This window comes from Peromyscus eremicus, chromosome 9 (assembly GCF_949786415.1).
Source record: "Peromyscus eremicus chromosome 9, PerEre_H2_v1, whole genome shotgun sequence".
Lineage (NCBI taxonomy): Eukaryota > Metazoa > Chordata > Mammalia > Rodentia > Cricetidae > Peromyscus > Peromyscus eremicus.
The window spans coordinates 84,536,629-84,553,469 of record NC_081425.1 but is presented as its reverse complement, the minus strand read 5'-3'; the positions used below and the strand labels follow the sequence as shown (position 1 = coordinate 84,553,469).

Sequence of the window (16,841 nt, the reverse complement as noted above, 5' to 3'; positions counted from 1 at the left end):
GAGGAAAAAGAAAACTACTAGCCTATGTGTTTTTATAAACATAGACTCAAAAATCCTCTCCTAAATACTAACGTATCAGGTCCATTAATACATTTAAAAAGTTTACTCAATGCCCAAGGGAGCTCTATCCAGATAGGAAAAGTTGATTCAGTATTGAAAATTAATAAATGAAGTCTACCAAGTCAATAAACTAAAGAAATACATGGTGTTTGTTCTTATTTTGAGGCTGGGGCCTTGCACAAGCTATGCATGTGCTCCACAATCCAGTAGCACACCCAGCCTTCATGATTACTTTCTGAGGAAAATTTTTTTTTTTAAGATTTATTTATTTATTTATTATGTATACAGAAGAGGGCGCCACATCCCATTACAGATGGTTGTGAGCCACCATGTGGTTGCTGGGAATTGAACTCAGGACCTCTGGAAGAGCAGTCAGTGCTCTTAACCACTGAGCCATCTCTCCAGCCCCCCTGAGGAAAATTTTTTAAAAGACCAACAAAATCCACTGTCCATTTATGATAAAAACTCGAATTATGAATAGAAGTGACCCAGTACCTTGGTGAAGCATACCTACAAAAACTTACAGCTAATAGCCGGGCAGCAGTGGCACACGCACGCCTTTGATCCCAGCACTGGGGAGGCAGAGCCAGGCAGATCTACCACGTGAGATCCAGGACAGGCACCAAGGCTACACAGAGAAACCCTGTCTCGAAAAACCAAAAAGAAAAACCAAACTTGCAGCTAATAGCGTGTGTGTGTGTGTGTGTGCGCGCGCGCGCGCTAAAGGACTAAATGCTTGCCCTCTGAGATTAAGAGCCAGGCAATGATGTTCATCCAATTCTGTTTAGAATATCACTGAAACTTGTGACCACTGTGATGAGTCAAAGCAAATACTTATAGGAATTCAGTCTGTCCCTAATCAAACGATATTGTCTATACAACTCTTTGAGCTGACAGAGTTTGGTAGTCTCAAGATAGGAGATCAGTTCACACAAATCCATTGCAGGGCTGGGAATTCTAGTATAGTTAAGAATGTAGAAAATAAATCAACATGTTCGAAACAAAAAACAGTGCCTTAGTCTGGGTTTGGTGACACACACGTGCAGAGGAAGGAGCAAGAGTTTTGAAGTCAGCCTGAGCTACATTGCAAGACTGTCTCAGAAACACCAGAACGCTGCCTCAAAAATAAAACGTAAAGAAAATCTCCCCATACATCTATACTACACTAATCAAGACATGGTAGAGATAGACAAATGGAAATAAAGAACTCAGAAACATGCGTACAAAAAAGCTCCACTGGTATTTACAAAGATAGAAGAGATTCCTGGATAGAATGAAGCTGTCATTTCTAAGAAAAAAGGATGTGATGGTTAGTATTGGTTGTCGACCTGCCAGGACCTAGAGTCACCTAGGAGACAAGGCTCTGGACATGTCCATGAGGAGTTAGCTAGATTAGGTTAATTGGTGTGGGAAGACCTGCCCTAACTTCCAGACAAACTAATGGAGCTAAGCAGTAGCATCCATCCCTCTGCTTCCTGGCTGTAGGGGTAGTGAGACCATCTGTCTCAAGCTCCTGTCCCAGTGAGTTACCTCCAGGATGATAGACTGCACTCCCCGAGTGGTACATAAGAACAGTCAGGGGGCATTCCCCAGCCATGTGTTTATTTTGACTTGCATCTTCAGTATTTCTACACATCATATCCAAAACCTGCTTTAAAAGCTTGTTTATATATTGCCATCTTTAATGATAAAAGTAATTTATCCTGCAACAAAGATTTTGAAGTCCTTAGTTATGTGGCTCACCATTCTGGGAATAAGAAAAGGTGGCAAAGAAGTGTGACTGACTGATGGCGAGTGTGAACAGTTGATCAGTTATTTAAAACTTCCTGTTAACTTTTTCATTGTAATTAAGACCTTTTCGTATTTTTGTGTTTGGAATCATCAATACTGATTGAGTCTTAGTTCATTGGCAGCCTTTCTTTCTTGATAATATATAAGTAATGGTGCATCTGATTAATAGGTTTTCTCCGCCGACACAGTAAGCCAGAACAAGCCAAATTGAAAAAGTATAGCAACAGGTTTATTTAAGCAAAGCAACTTTTGGGGTGGGTTCTCTAGTCCCAGAGATTGAGGCTGGAGAAGCCACACTCCTGAACTAAAGCAGAGAGATTATATAGGCTGTAGATACAGGGTGATGATGTGTCCACCACAGGCTGGGTTTGTGCCCAAGTATGGTCAAAATCTGAACGCTTTAGATGGGGACTTGGGCTGCTGGTGGCAACATGGGAGGAGGTTACAGTAGTTGCCAAGAATTCAGAACGGGGCTTTGGTGCCTTTTCTTTGTTAGGAGATTCTGAGAGGGCAAAGTTTGAAGAGAGAGAAACAGCAATGAGGTTTCGGGATCAAGCAGGAGTGAGTGGAGGTTCCAACTGAACATTGATATTTAGTGGCAGATTATGATGTTTAAAACAAAGTGTGTGTGTGTGTGGAGCGGGGTGGGGGGTGGAGGGGTGGGAGGGGGAGGGTTATGTTTTACTGTGGATGAACTAAGTACCACTGAACTATATCCCTAACTGGTTTTTAATTTTATTTTGAGACAGCCTTACTTTACTTAGTTGCCCAGGCTGGCCCTGGACTAGCATTTCCTCTGCCTCAGCCTCCAGAATAGCTGGATCGTAGGCATACGCTACCACACCTCACTTGGCTTTTGTTGTTAATATCTCGAGTATTTTACCTGTCCTGGTGTTAATGGACTTCTGGGGGAGAAGTTTTGTGTTTCATTTATTCCTTTTTTTCTTTAGAGGGATTACTAATAATTTGAGGATCTGATGGTAAATCCTGTATTATGTTGTTCATGTCCTCAGACTTGAAAACCTTATGCTTATCTCTTTCTGTTTTCCTTTGTTTTTTTCAAGTGTCGATATACAGTATCTGGTTTTATGACAAGAATGACTGTCACCGCATAGCAAAACTCATGGCTGAGTAAGTATATCTATTTTATAGATTAATGAGAGATAAAACATTACTCCGATCCCAACTTCTCTTCAGTACTAACATCTCCTCGTTAACTTACATCCCTCTTAATTTCCTTTTTATTGCCAAAAGTTTGACAAAGGCAGATTATTTTTTCTAAAAATTACCTATGATCCTACTAATCAGTGTATTTACAAATGTCTGTTCCCTTTTAATCTGTGTTGTGTATACATTAAATTGATGTGTGTGATTGTTATCTACAAATGTAAGAACATTTGTTTAATGATTTAATGTCAACAGCATTTTTTCAGGATATTAAATTTTTCTTTGTAGCATTTATCCATTGTATCCAGTCCTACAGACAGTTCAGTTTAACAGATGCTTAGCTGTGGTTACAGTTGCCAAGATGCCTGGCAGAGAATATGAGGTACGCCAGGACACATAGGCTGACCACCATATACAGTAACTATGCCAATTTCTACTGTAATGAATGGCACTGTGTTCGGTAGCTCGATACAGATTACATATCCTTTAGATGAAGTTGGTTTGAGCACAGGGTGGGTTTAGCAAGTCTCAGTGTACAGTTTGTTTTCCAAAAGATATTTAAAACTCACAATCTTGAAGTCTGGAAAATGATTTCCACTAGATCAATGATCTAAAGGATGACTTCTTGTCCTTGTGCTAGCCTGTAGAAGCCACCTCTTGAGTGACCATAGTGCAAGGCTGCCCATCTTAATTCTGGGAGCCCAGGACACTATAGTGCGAGACAGGGCCTGGGACAACAGCACTAGAGCAGGGTGTGCAGTGGGTGGTGTCTTCTGGCACAGGTTGGCTGCTGCTTTAGCATTTGCTCTGAATCTGCCGTGAGCTCTTGTTCCTACCAAATCCAAAACCTCTGTTACTCCCTTCAAGGTGTGTATTTGGGGGAAAATATTCTTGATTTATTTAACTATAAGTTTGAATTAATCATCTTGAAAGTCTAATAGTTAACCCAGTAACCTCAATTCTAGGTGTGCTTACATGTCTTTAGAAGGTCCACATACAAAGGTCAGGTTATAACCCAGGACTGCTGGAGTGTCCTAACTGAACGTGTATCCATCCACTCACTGTTCTGTCAGCTGCTCTGGCTGTAAGGTACTGCTGGTTGCACCTTGGAGGGCTTTGCTGCCTGTAAACTGACAGTCTTACTAGAGAAGTGTTGGCTTTCTTAAGCACACTTCCTTTTAAAACATTTTATCTGTGGAGTTACACTACTTTTCATCAGTGGCATCCATTGAGTTTATAGAGAGAAAAGGTTTATTCTGCTCATGTAGAATGTGGTGTGGTATAGACATAGGAAGTCAGGAGCATGGGCTAACATGGGAAAAGGACCTTGCTGTATTGTAGTAATGAAGTGCATCATCACATGAGAACACAAACATGCTAGCACTGAGCTCCTGGGGCCCTGCCTCATGACCTCAGCCAAGGCATTTATTTGATCACGAAAGTGGCAGATGTATTTAAACTTTGGACTATATTAATACATTGATATTTTCTCCTGCCAAATTAGAGTCTTTAGTCCCAAACGAGAGATTCTGTCTGTTTGAGTCCTAACAACTACTGAAGGAAAATCATCTTGAAGTTTCTTCTGAGGGCCTTGGCAGCATTCTACATACTAAAAACCTCAGTGGTAACTAGAGCTGAAGACTGAAGGCCCATCTGAAGACTGTACTGAGCCCGAAAATAGATACGGAAATAGAAATGGGAATCGAAGGAAGTACTGAAAGTGATTACAGATGTCTGTAATCCCAGGGTTGAGGTGAAAGGATTGTGAGTTCAAGATCAGCCTGGGTGACATAGCACATTTCAGCTATGTAAGAAGGGAGGGAGACCGTGTGTCCCCAAAAGTGTGCCCAGTTGATAGTGACTTTTTGAGTGCTTGGCCTATTTATATCTGAAGAGAATGCCTCACAAACATTGCCACTAACTCTGGGATAAATGTCTCTGGTCACCAGAGATTGAAGAAAAAGGAGAAGAGGGGACAACGGTCTTTCACTGTTGTCTGTCTGCCTCCATATACCTCTGTTCTCTATGTCAGTCAGTATCACCCCACTGACTAATGCTGAAACTTCCACATCTTGTGCTTTTTTGGGGTTTTGTTTGCTTTTTTGTTTTGTTTTGTTTTCGAGACAGAGTTTCTCTATAGCTTTGGAGCCTGTCCTGGAACTCGCTCTGTTCTGTAGACCAGGCTAGCCTTGAACTCACAGAGATCCTCCTGCTTCTGCTTCCCGAGTGCTGAGATTAAAGACGTGAGCCACCACCGCCCAGCTATCTTGTGAATTTAAACAAGTGACTTTGGGCAGGCGATGAAGTTCCTTGGTAAATGTTCTAGGCAGGCACTGGGTTTAGTCTCCAGCACCACAATAAATAAAGCGTGTCTGTCAGTCCACATTCTGTTAGATACAGTTCTTATAACCTCTTTGATGGATAGCCACAATATAATAAAAATTCTTTAACTTAAAGCTGAGAGGCCATGTGGGAAATTTGAGTGACTGCCTAAGCCTTTATCTATTTAGATCTAAACTTCGGATGCTCTCTTTGGTCAATGACAAAATTCTAAACTTAACCTTAAAATTTAGAATGTTGAGGCTGGGCATGGTGGCACATGCCTTTAATCCCTGCACTCAGGAGACAGAGGCAGGCTGATTTGTTCCAGGACAGCCAGGGCTGTTACACAGAGAAACTCTTGAAAAACCGAAAAAGAAAAAGAAAAAAAAAAAACTTTGAGTGTTTGCTCAGAAATGGCTGAGCAAACTTTGTAGAGCTTGTGAAAGTATGTTCTGCTCTTGATCTATCTTAGGTGCATGTTTTTGGACTTTGAGAAGGGAGAGAGGCAAGGGTGCCTTACTTTTCAGTTGTTGTAAAGAGGCATCATGATGAAGGCAACGTATAGAAGAAAAATGTGTCCTGGGGCTTCCAGTTTCTGAGGCTGGCTCCCTGACCACCATGTCAGGAACATGACAGGCATGACGCTGGAGCAATGTGGGCACCTTTGTTTGGTTGGTGTTGGGGTTGGTTGGTTTTGGATTGGGTTTTTGTTGTTTTTTTTGTTTTGTTTTGTTTTGTTTTGTTTTGTCTTGTTTTTCGAGACAGGGTTTCTCTGTGTAGCTTTGCACCTTTCCTGGATCTCGCTCTGTAGATCAGGCTGGCCTCAAATTCACAGAGATCCTCCTGTCTCTTGCCTCCCGAGTGCTGGGATTAAAAGCATGCACCACCACCACCCAGCTGTTTTGCTTTGTTTTGACTGAGGGTCTCTGTGCTTGCTAGTTTTATGTCAACTTGATAACAAGCTAGAGTCATCAGAGAGGAAGGAGCCTCAATTGAGGAAATGTCTGAGTAAGATCAGGCTGTATGCAAGCCTGTAGGGCATTTTCTTAATTAGTGATTGATCCCTGGGCTGGTGGTCCTGGGTTGGTTTGTCCCTTTTTTTTGGGGGGGGGGTGCTTTTTTGTTGTTTGGTTTTGGTTTTCAAAACTGGGTTTCTCTATATATGTCCTGGAACTTGCTCCATAGACCAGGCTGGCCTTGAACTCACTGAGATCCACCTGCCTCTGCCTCCCAAGTGCTGGGATTAAAGGCAAGCAGCATCCCCTCCACGGCCTCTTCATCAGCTCCTACCTTCAGTTTCCTGCCCTGCTTGAGTTCCCGCCCTGACTTCTTCTAGTAAAATACAGTGATATGGAACTGTGAGCCAAATCAACCCTTTCCTCTCCAGTTTCCTTTAGTCATGGTGTTTATCACAGCAATAGGAACCCTAAGACAGTCTCTCTACATAGCCCTGGCTGTCTGGAACTCACTCTGTAGACCAGGCTGGCCTCAAACTCACAGAGATCCACTGCCTCTGCCTCCCAGATGAGTGCTGGGGTCAAACGTGCACCACTGTGCTCAGCTGAGAGTTTACATTTTCTCCATAAGCACAAGACAGAGCACAAGCTGAGAGTGGGCTTTTGAAACCTCCGAGTCCACACCCAGTGACACACCTCCAAGGAGGCTAAACCTCTTAATACTTCTGCCTTAGTTAGGGTTTGTTTCTATTGCTGTGAAGACACACCATGAACATGGCAACTCTTTTTTACTTTAAGATTTATGTATATGTGTGCTCTATCTGCATGTATATCTTTATGCCAGCAGAGGACATCAGATTCCTTTATAGATGGCTGAGAGTTACATGTGGTTGCTGGGAATTAAACTCAAGACCTCTGGAAGAACAGCCAGTGCTCTTAGCCACTGAGCCATTTCTCCAGCCAAACATGGCAACTCTTATAAAAGAAGGAAAACATTTGATTGGGGCTGGCTTATAGTCCATTATTGTTATGGTGGGACGCATGGCAGCATGCAGGCAGATGCGGTACTGGAGAGGTAGCTGAGAGTTCTACATCTCGATCAGCAGGCAGCAGGAAGAGAGAGTGACACTGGACGTGGCTTGGGCTTCTGAAACCCCAAAGCCCACCTCCAGTGACACACTGCCTCCAACAAGGCCATTCCTCCTAATAGTGCTACTCCCTATAGGCCATTTTCATTCAAACCACCACACCTTCCCAAAGTTTCAGCAACTGGAGCCCATTCAGATACATGAGCCTGTGGGAGTCATCCTCACTCAAGCTGCCACAGAGAGCATTGTCCGTTAAGTTTGACCTAGAAGAGACCTTCAGGCCAGCCCTCTTTCTTGTGAGTTTCTTCCTTACCACCATGGTCTGTTCTGTTCTGTGGGTAAACAGTGGGGATTATTAGAGAATACTGTTTTTCAACCAGAATCACAGATCCAGTCCAAGTCAGGGAAGGGTTGACCACCAGCTTGGCCAAGCTAGGTGGCAAGTAAGGAAGTAGGTAGAAAAGCCTATGTGCTGGAGTCCTTTCTTGTGGTGGGCTAGGGTGGTGTGGCCTTTAGCTGAGTATTAGATACGCTACTGGTGTTGATCGGATTCTCGTATCACTGCCCAGTCTTTTAGTCTACTATGAAGCCTGTGTTGCTGCAGTTCTTGTTGTGGGAGTAATCACCTTCTTACAGGCTAAGATTCCAGAAGGAAAAACTGCATTACTCTAAAGCAGCAGAGGTTCGGGGGATGTGGCTCCGTGGTGGAACACTTGCCTAGAATGTAAGACAGGCAAGAACTTTATAGTCAAATAGAGTTTGAGAACGTCTACAAGTTCACCTTTCTTACAGAACCACAGAACATCTTAGCATGCGGGCCTAAGGATTTAACAGTTGATATCTGAGCACAAGGACCTGAGGTGTAATCCCCAGCACTGGTGGTGGAGACAGGCAAATCCAGAGCTCACTGACCAGTTAGCCTAGAGGAAACAGGAGCTTCCCAGTTTAGGAGAGACTCTCTAAGAGAGCCTCTGCATGAGCATGCATAGGCATGCTCAGTGACACACACCTGTAATCCAGCACTGGTGAGTCAGAAGCAAAAACAGAAATTTAATTAATGAATTAGAATGGGAGCCAGAGAGATGGCCCAGTAATGGGGAGCACTGGCTGCTCTTCCAGAAGACCCAAGTTTGAGTCCCAGCACCCATATGGCAGTTCACAAGTTCTAAGTGATCCAACAACCTCTTCTGGCCTCAGTGGGCACCAGGCACACATGTAGTGCATAGACATGCATGCAAGCAAAACACCCTTACACATATGATAATTTTATATATAAATTCAGAGTGGCAGCTGGGTGTTATGGTATATGCCTATAATAACAACACTCAGGATGCTTAAGCAGAAGTCTTTGGAGGCTAGCTTCAGCTACATAGGAAGCCTATCTCAAAAAAAAAAAAAAAAAGCTCATAATGATTCTGATATCTTGGTGTGTGTGGGTGTGTGTGTGGGTGTGTATAGGCCAGAGGACAAGTTTGAGTGTCATTCTTTTGGTGTTACCCTTAATTTTATTTCATTTTTGTATTTACTTGTTGTGAGATAGGTCTCACTGGCCTGGAACCCAGCACATAAGCTAGGCTGGCTGGCCAGTGAGTCCTAGAGAGACCACCTGTCTCTGACTCCCTAATGCAGGATTACAAGCATGAACCATCACGTTCTTTTGTGTGTTTGTGTCTGTATGTGTGCGTGCATGTATGTGTGCGTGCATGTATGTGTGCGTGCATGCAGATGGAAGCCAGAGGCTGATGTCAGGTGTCTCTGTCACCCTCACCTTTCTGAGACAGGTTCTCTCACTGAACCTGGAGCTCACTGACTCACGTAGATTGGCCAGCCAGTGAATCCCAGGGTCTGGTTCCTCTGTCTCCACTTCCTTATAGTTAGATTCCAAATGCACTCTGCTGCTCCTGTCTTTTTATATAGGTGCTGGAGAGCCAAATCCTAATGTTTTCACAGTAAGCACTTTATCGTTTTAGGCAGCTCCCACCCTTTTTTTTTTTTTTTTTTTTTTTTTTGTAAATTCTGGAACTCTAACTCAGATCCTTGTGCTTGCAAAGCATGTATTTGCATAGCAGCTGAGCTATCTCTCAGGAGATCTTGGCTCTATCTTTGTAAAAAAATGGTATTGTCTAACCTAGTGTCAGTGAACATCATTGCCATACACACACACACACACACACACACACACACACACACACACACACACTAATTAGTTTTGGGCAGGCTGTCTTAACGGACACTAAGTGACCAGCCTTAGGACTGCTCATGTTCCTTCTGTTACGCACGTCCTTTCAAAATAAGCCTTTTGCTGCTGAGCTGTTTGACTTCCTGTCATCGTTGTCTGTGAGTTCTCAGGTAACAAAACTGCCAGGTGAGACTTGCACCCATAAAATCTCATGGCAGGAAGGCCTATTCACTGCAGTATGTGACTAAAATCTGAATGCATTGATTAATTAGTTGCATTATTAAAATCTATACATTTTACATAAACCTAACATTTTACTGAAATTACTCAATTGCTTCAAATCTTTTTTTTTCTTTGGTGAAGGATACAAGGAGGAACCAAGGGTGTTATTTAAAATATAAGCCTGTAAAAAGCTGTGTGTGGCATTCTTAACTTGTGGAATTTAAAGTGAAGAATTAAATAATGCCAATAAAAATACAGTACATACCCATAACTACCCTAAGTTTGGTTACTAGTTTAGTGCAGATCCTTTTGTCTGGTTATAGAGAACTCAACCCCCGTTTTCAAGACTAGTTCACAGTATGCTGTTCAATTTTCCATGTCTTTTTCTTTCTTTTTTTTTTTTTTTTTTTTTCCCGGTTTTTCGAGGCAGGGTTTCTCTGTGTAGTTTTGCGCCTTTCCTGGAACTCACTTGGTAGCCCAGGCTGGCCTCGAACTCACAGAGATCCGCCTGGCTCTGCCTCCCGAGTGCTGGGATTAAAGGCCTGCGCCACCACCGCCCGGCAATTTTCCATGTCTTATAATGTCCATTTACCACTTAGTTCTACTGGTTTTGAGTTACTTGTAGGAGAAAAGGAGATGCTTGAATGGGTTTCTTAATCTACCGTCTCCAGAAAGGGATTCCATTTGTCTTTCTCAAGGTAAGGAACTGTTCACTGTTATGGCTGAGATGGTGACATGGTTAAGTAATATGTTTTCTGGAATTAGGTAACCAAGGCCTGTTATCTATTGCAAGGACAATGTCATGTGACAATCTTACTTTATCCTTGGGAAGTCAACAAGAGAGTACTGGAGTCCAGTTGTGTGATGTGGCCTTTCTGAACCCTGTTTCTCCTCCTCCTAGTGTGGTCAAAGAGGAGACACGGCGATCCCAGCAGGCTGCTCAAGAGAAACAGAGTCCCAGCCAGGCCAACGGCTGCAGCGACCAGAGGCCCATCGACATCCTGGAGATGCTTAGCAGAGCCAAGGATGAGTATGAGAGGGTAAGGCTCTCTGGGTACTGCCCAGGGCATACCAAAGGAGAGGAAGAGGCCTACTGGAGTCTTAGAGACCGACCAAGTTACTCCAGCACCCACAGCAGTCATTAGTATAGAAAAGAACAAAGTCTACGATTTCAAGCCTGCCAGACTTAGGAGGCTCTGCTTCCCTCAGAGTACCTGGTTAGGGAGGAAAGCTTAACAGTCATTTTCTGTTCTGTAGTCATTGTAGAATTACTGTGGGAGAAAATGGTCATGGAGAGCAGAAGCTGGTGCTCAAGCCGGCATCTCGGGGAAAGTGTCATGGTGTCTCTTTACCCCTGCAGTCCTGTTCAGTGCTAGATGGCCTTACGGACTTATGAAAACATTGCTAGTTTGTGCCCCATAATAGTAAATGGCACATTTGTGTTCCATAACTGAGCCCATCATTACCCAAATGTGACACTTTTCTGAAATTCAGTGTTTTCTATCTCTTGTTTGTTTTGAAGTGTGGCTTTTTTTGCTTTTTGGGGTTGTGGTTTGGGGAGAATTTTGTATCTTGATTTTTGTTTTGGTATAATCCTGACAGTGGAGCTTCTTAGTAAACCAGGCTGACCTTGAACTCACAGGGATCCACCTACCTTGGCTTTGGAGTGTTCGGATTAAAGGCATGTGCTATCACACCTGGCTATCTATTCAGTTTTACATTGTATTCTTTTGGTTTTGGTTTTTCAAGATAGGGTTTCTTTGTGTAGCCCAGGCTATCCTGGAACTTACTTTGTAGACCAGGCTGGCCTCTAACTCTGAGATCTGCCTGCCTCTGCCTCTCATGTGCTGAGATTAAAGGCATGTGCCACCACCAACCAGCTAAATCATGATTATTAAAAAATGAAGTTTGGGTTTTTTTTTGTTTGTTTTTTTTTTTTTTGTTGTTATTGTTTGGTTTGGTCTAAAGGCTAACTTATTTTCCATAGATCCCTTCTCGTAGTAATACCTTGTACTATTATCGTTACCTCTGTGTTCACATGGGTGTACTGATCATCACTACCCTGAGTGGTGACTGGATCAAAATACCCATTAGACAGAAATTGATACTCTTGAGTAGGACAGGTACTGAAGAAGTGGTCTTGGCTTACTTGTCTGGCCGAGAAGCAGAAACCACAAAAGGAAAGAAGGCTGCTTTTCTCTTTGAACACTTTTCCTAATGTTGAGCATTCTACCTACCATTGCGCTCAACCCCTAGACTCCAGAAACTCTAGTGTCAAGTGGGCAGTCTGAAAATCTGATATGGTTTCTATTTTCAATTACTGCAAAAGCAAATCATGCAGCCAGCATCTTCTATTGTAAAAAAAAAAAAAAAAATGCTGGAATACATAAGATATTATCCAAGGTTAGATTCATCAAGTGAAATGTTTGAAGATTTGTGAAGTCTTTAACATTTTACTTACAGGGATTTGTTGTTTGTTTTTAAAAACCAAATAAGCAGAGCTTCCCTATGACAGTTCTGCTTGCTTTCTTGTTTACCTGTTTTGCTGTATGGAGCTGATGTGAGAAGTGACTCTAGACCTGGATCTTAGTGTTTGGATGAACTCTCCCCAGCAGCTGTAGGCAGGTCCCTCTGTTTCTTTTGGATAGACTTGAGAGATTGGCAACCAGGGACACAGGGAGGATAAGCAAGCCTCAGGTTTAATGAGATTTAATTCCAGTTCTAAATCTTCCCTGTTCAGTCAGCTTATATAAGATAATCATCTCTTATCTCTTTTGTATTCTCTCTCTCTCCTCTCCCCCCGCCTCTCTGCCTCAAACAAACACTGTACACTACCACACTGGCGCAAACCCAGCATTATGCATAGTATTTATAAAGGTTGAAACTTAAAACTCTGTAAGCATTTCCTCTCTACAATCCTTGTAGTTTATTTTTTACCAACTTTTGTATTTCATGTAATGAAATATAGCTAAAACCACAGACCTTTACAGCTACCCAATTGGCATTGCTTCTAGCTACAGGACATGATCCTGGATTTTGATTTTTTTCCGAAGTTTTGGGGGGGCGGGAATTTTTAAGAAAAATTTTTACTTGTTCTTCAAAATGTAGGAATACCATTATTTTTCTTAGGCAAGCAATGCATAATATTCTAGGAAATTTTATGCTCAATAATTAGTAAACGAAAGGAAGGGAATACAGTGATTCTGCCAGCTAGAAATAACCATTGATAATACTTCATTATGTGTCCTTCCAAAATTCTGTCCAAGTGCGTGTGGTTTGTGTATGTTCGGATTTGTTTGTTTATTTTTCAAGACAGGGTTTCTCTGTGTAGTCATGGCTGTCCTAGAATTCACTCTATAGACCACACTGGCCTCAAACTCACAGAGATCTACCTGCCCTTGCCTCCTATTGCTGGGATTATAAGCGTACACCACCATTCCCAACTGGAACTTTACGTAAATAATACCCTAGATTTCTCTTAATTCTTTTTTGGTTTTTCAAGAACCAAATTCCTTGAACCTCTGCTTCCAGGTTTCTCTGTGTAGCCTGCTCTGTAGACCAGGCTGGCCTAGAACTCATAGAGATCCACCTGCCTCTGCCTCCTAAGTGCTGGGATTAAAGGCATGGGCCACTACTGCCTGGCTTAATTCTTTTCCTTAAGACTTCAGCAATACATAGCCGGGCGGTGGTGGCGCACGCCTTTAATCCCAGCACTCAGGAGGCAGAGGCAGGCGGATCTCTGTGAGTTCGAGGCCAGCCTGGGCTACCAAGTGAGTCCCAGGAAAGGCGCAAAGCTACACAGAGAAACCCTGTCTCGAAAAACCAAAAAAAAAAAAAAAACTTCGGCAATACAGTCCTGGAACTAAGTCACCATATATCACATTAATCTTCTCCTGAGATTAATTACTTGAAATAGAATTAGTAGATGAAAAGGTTTTTCCTTAGGCTGGTTTCCAGCTCATTGTTGTAGCAAAGGAACCCCTTGAACCTCTGCTTCCAGTTTTCCAAGTGCTGTAATTACAGGTGTGTGCCACTGCACCACTCTATAATACTGGGAATTGAACCTCCTCAAAGATTTTACCAAATTCTGTAAAATTATCCTCCAACAAATTTGTGTGTGATTGGACATATCACCTCAATTTTGTGGCTGATTGCCATCATTAACACAGAAAATAAACCTTCAACAAAGGCCCTATACAAGTACCAAAATGCCCTAAAGTACTTCAGAACAGTTAGTGAGGTGCCCATGAGGTGCCCATAACCTCAACATCATCTCACAAGTTCTATTTAAGGATTGCAAAGTCTAGTAACTCAAGAGCCACATGGGCCACAGTGGAACTGAGGCCCATTCATTGCCTGCTCCCCAAGTGAAGGGGTCATTAGAGTACAGCCCCAGCAGTGATTACCAGGTGACCTACTGAGTCCAGATCATCTAGCCTCACTCTGAAAAAATGACAGATCTGGACTTTTAGTGACGCTCCCAATTTTTAGTATTTCTGAGCATTATACCTTCTGCTTTTAAGTACTTCAACAATATTATGTCCCTCTGATATTCAGTGCCAATCATTCCCTATAGTGGGGTTGATAGTGATTGATGATGAATGACCCTGTTCAAAAAGCAGCATGTTGCCGGGCGGTGGTGGCGCACGCCTTTAATCCCAGCACTCGGGAGGCAGAGCCAGGCGGATCTCTGTGAGTTCGAGGCCAGCCTGGGCTACCAAGTGAGTTCCAGGAAAGGCGCAAAGCTACACAGAGAAACCCTGTCTCGAAAAACCAAAAAAAAAAAAAAAAAAAAAAGCAGCATGTTAGGAGATTAAAATATTTCATAGCCTTTTACAGATTGTTTTCACCCTAATTCAGTTGAATGACACTGGTTGGATGTGTTCTGGAGCTAAGCATAGGAGCATATGCCTATGATCCCAACTCTTGGAAGGTGGAAATGGGAGGATCAGTGTTCAAGACCAGCTTTAGTTACATAATGAGTTTAAGGCTAGTCTAAAGGAACCCTGTCTTTAAAAAAAAAAAATCTGAACTAATATGAGAATTATCATTTGAGTAGGAGAAATGTAGCATTCTATCCATTCATTTAATATTTGAGGCTCTAGTCCTCTGTTGAGCATGTTTCTTCTTTTGTTGTTGTTTTTGTTGTCATCCTGACGTAGACAGTACTTAACAAAAGCTGGAACTTTTTTTTCTTCTTCTTCTTCTTCTTCGTCTTCTTCTTCTTCTTCTTCTTTTTTTTTTTTTTACAGGGTTTCTTTTTGTAGCTTTTGGTTCCTGTCCTGGATCTCACTCTGTAGACCAGGCTGACCTCGAACTCACAGAGATCAGCCTGCCTCTGCCTCCCAAGTGCTGGGATTAAAGGCATGCGCCACCACAGCCAGGCAACAAATCTTTAAAATGTGACTTAGGTTTCCAAAACATCGTAATTGCATGTTCCTCAGGGGTCATCTTTAAGGAGTCTTGTGTGTGTTATGTTGCATTGTGTTTATTTTGCAGTTTTGCTGTTTGAGCCCGGGACCTTGGGCGTGCTTGGTAGGCACCCATCAGTGAGCCACATATCCAGCCAAAGATTCTTTTTAGCAACCAAAATATTTTCACTTGCAGTGTCACTTTTTTTGTTTGTTTTGTTTTGTTTTTTCAAGACAGGGTTTCTGTGTAACAGCCTTGGCTGTCCTGGAGTTCACTTTGTAGGCCAGGCTGAACTCGAACTCACAGAGATCTGCCTGCCTCTGACTCCTTGTGCTGGGATCAAAGTCATGCGCCACCATGCCTGGCGCAGTATCACTTTTTAGCAAGTTCGAATTGAAGTGGTATTGAAATGATTGGGTGTCCATATGCATACACGCCCACACAAAATGAATCTTTACTCAAAATTCAGCTCAGACTGGCCCGTAAATCTAGAGGGAGAAAAACATCAGACTGTTCACCTGAGGACTGGAGCAGTGGTTCAGTCAGCAGAGTGTTCATTCTGCAAGCATAAGGACCTAAGACTCCCCATGCGTACCCTTGTGTTGGGTTCAGGACAGTGCTGGGGAGGCAGAGACTAGGGGATCTCTGGGGCTTGATGGCTATCCAGTATAGCAGCATCTGTGAGCTCCAGATTGAGTGAGACAGCCTTCCTCGATAAAGAGTGAGTGAAGACATCTGACATCACCCCTCCCCCCCCCCCCCGCCGCCTCCACATGCACCCAGAAAACATCTACATGCACCCCAAAAAAAAACCGAGTCAAGTGTGGTTGTCACACCTGTGACCTCAGGACTTAGGAGGCTGAGGCAAGAAGATCAATTTAAAGTCAATCTGAAATACATAGCAAGACAGTCTCAAAAAAAAAACTTTTAGAAGAAAATGGTATTTACCACTGTACCCTGATTTGTCTTTGCTAGGTATCTCCTCCAGTGAAATGAAACTGTGGTCTACACGAAGTTAGTTATTCAACTGTGTTCATAATTGAAAACTGAAAATGGGGCTGGGGAGATGGCTCAGATTGTAAAGGAGTTTGTGTGCAAGCATGAGGACCAGTGTTTGGGTCCCATCACCCCATAAAAAAGCATGGCTGTGTCAGCCTGTACCTCCAGCTAGAGGGGATGGGGGTAACAGGAAGATTAAGGATTTGGGGTTAATTAAAAATTAAGGGTTTGCTACCAACCTGTTTAGCCAAAACAGTGAGCCCAGGTTCATTGTGAGACCCTGTCTCAAGGCAGTGACCCAAGATCCTCCTCTGGCTTCTTCCACATGGGTGCTCACCCATGCATACACACGTGATTACTACACATAGACTAATAGTTTAAGAATGAAAATGTGCTGGAGAGGAGGCTCGGTGGTTAAGAGCACCTTCTGCTCTTAGAAGACACTGGTTCAGTTCCAAGCACCCACAGCTCACAACATCTGTAACTCCAGATCCAGGAGATCCAGTGCCCCATTCTTACCTCCCTGGGTACCAGGCAGATACATGATGCACATGTGTGGAGGCAAAACAGTCATACACACAAATGAAAAATCTTTAAAAATGAAAATAATCCAATCCAAATGGTATATGCTCAGCATTTTAAAAG

The 16,841-nt window shown here is 42.9% G+C and overlaps 1 protein-coding gene across 2 annotated transcripts in view; it reads left to right on the top strand.

Annotated features, from left to right (window-relative positions):
• Window positions 1-16,841, top strand: part of Dcp1a (decapping mRNA 1A) — a 55,027-nt gene that overhangs the window by 25,873 nt on the left and 12,313 nt on the right. For both annotated transcript variants that reach the window (XM_059273959.1, XM_059273958.1), the window contains exons 4-5: window positions 2,916-2,982; window positions 10,687-10,825. In XM_059273959.1, the coding sequence (XP_059129942.1) occupies window positions 2,916-2,982; window positions 10,687-10,825 (206 nt within the window). The remainder of the gene's footprint in view (window positions 1-2,915; window positions 2,983-10,686; window positions 10,826-16,841) is intronic.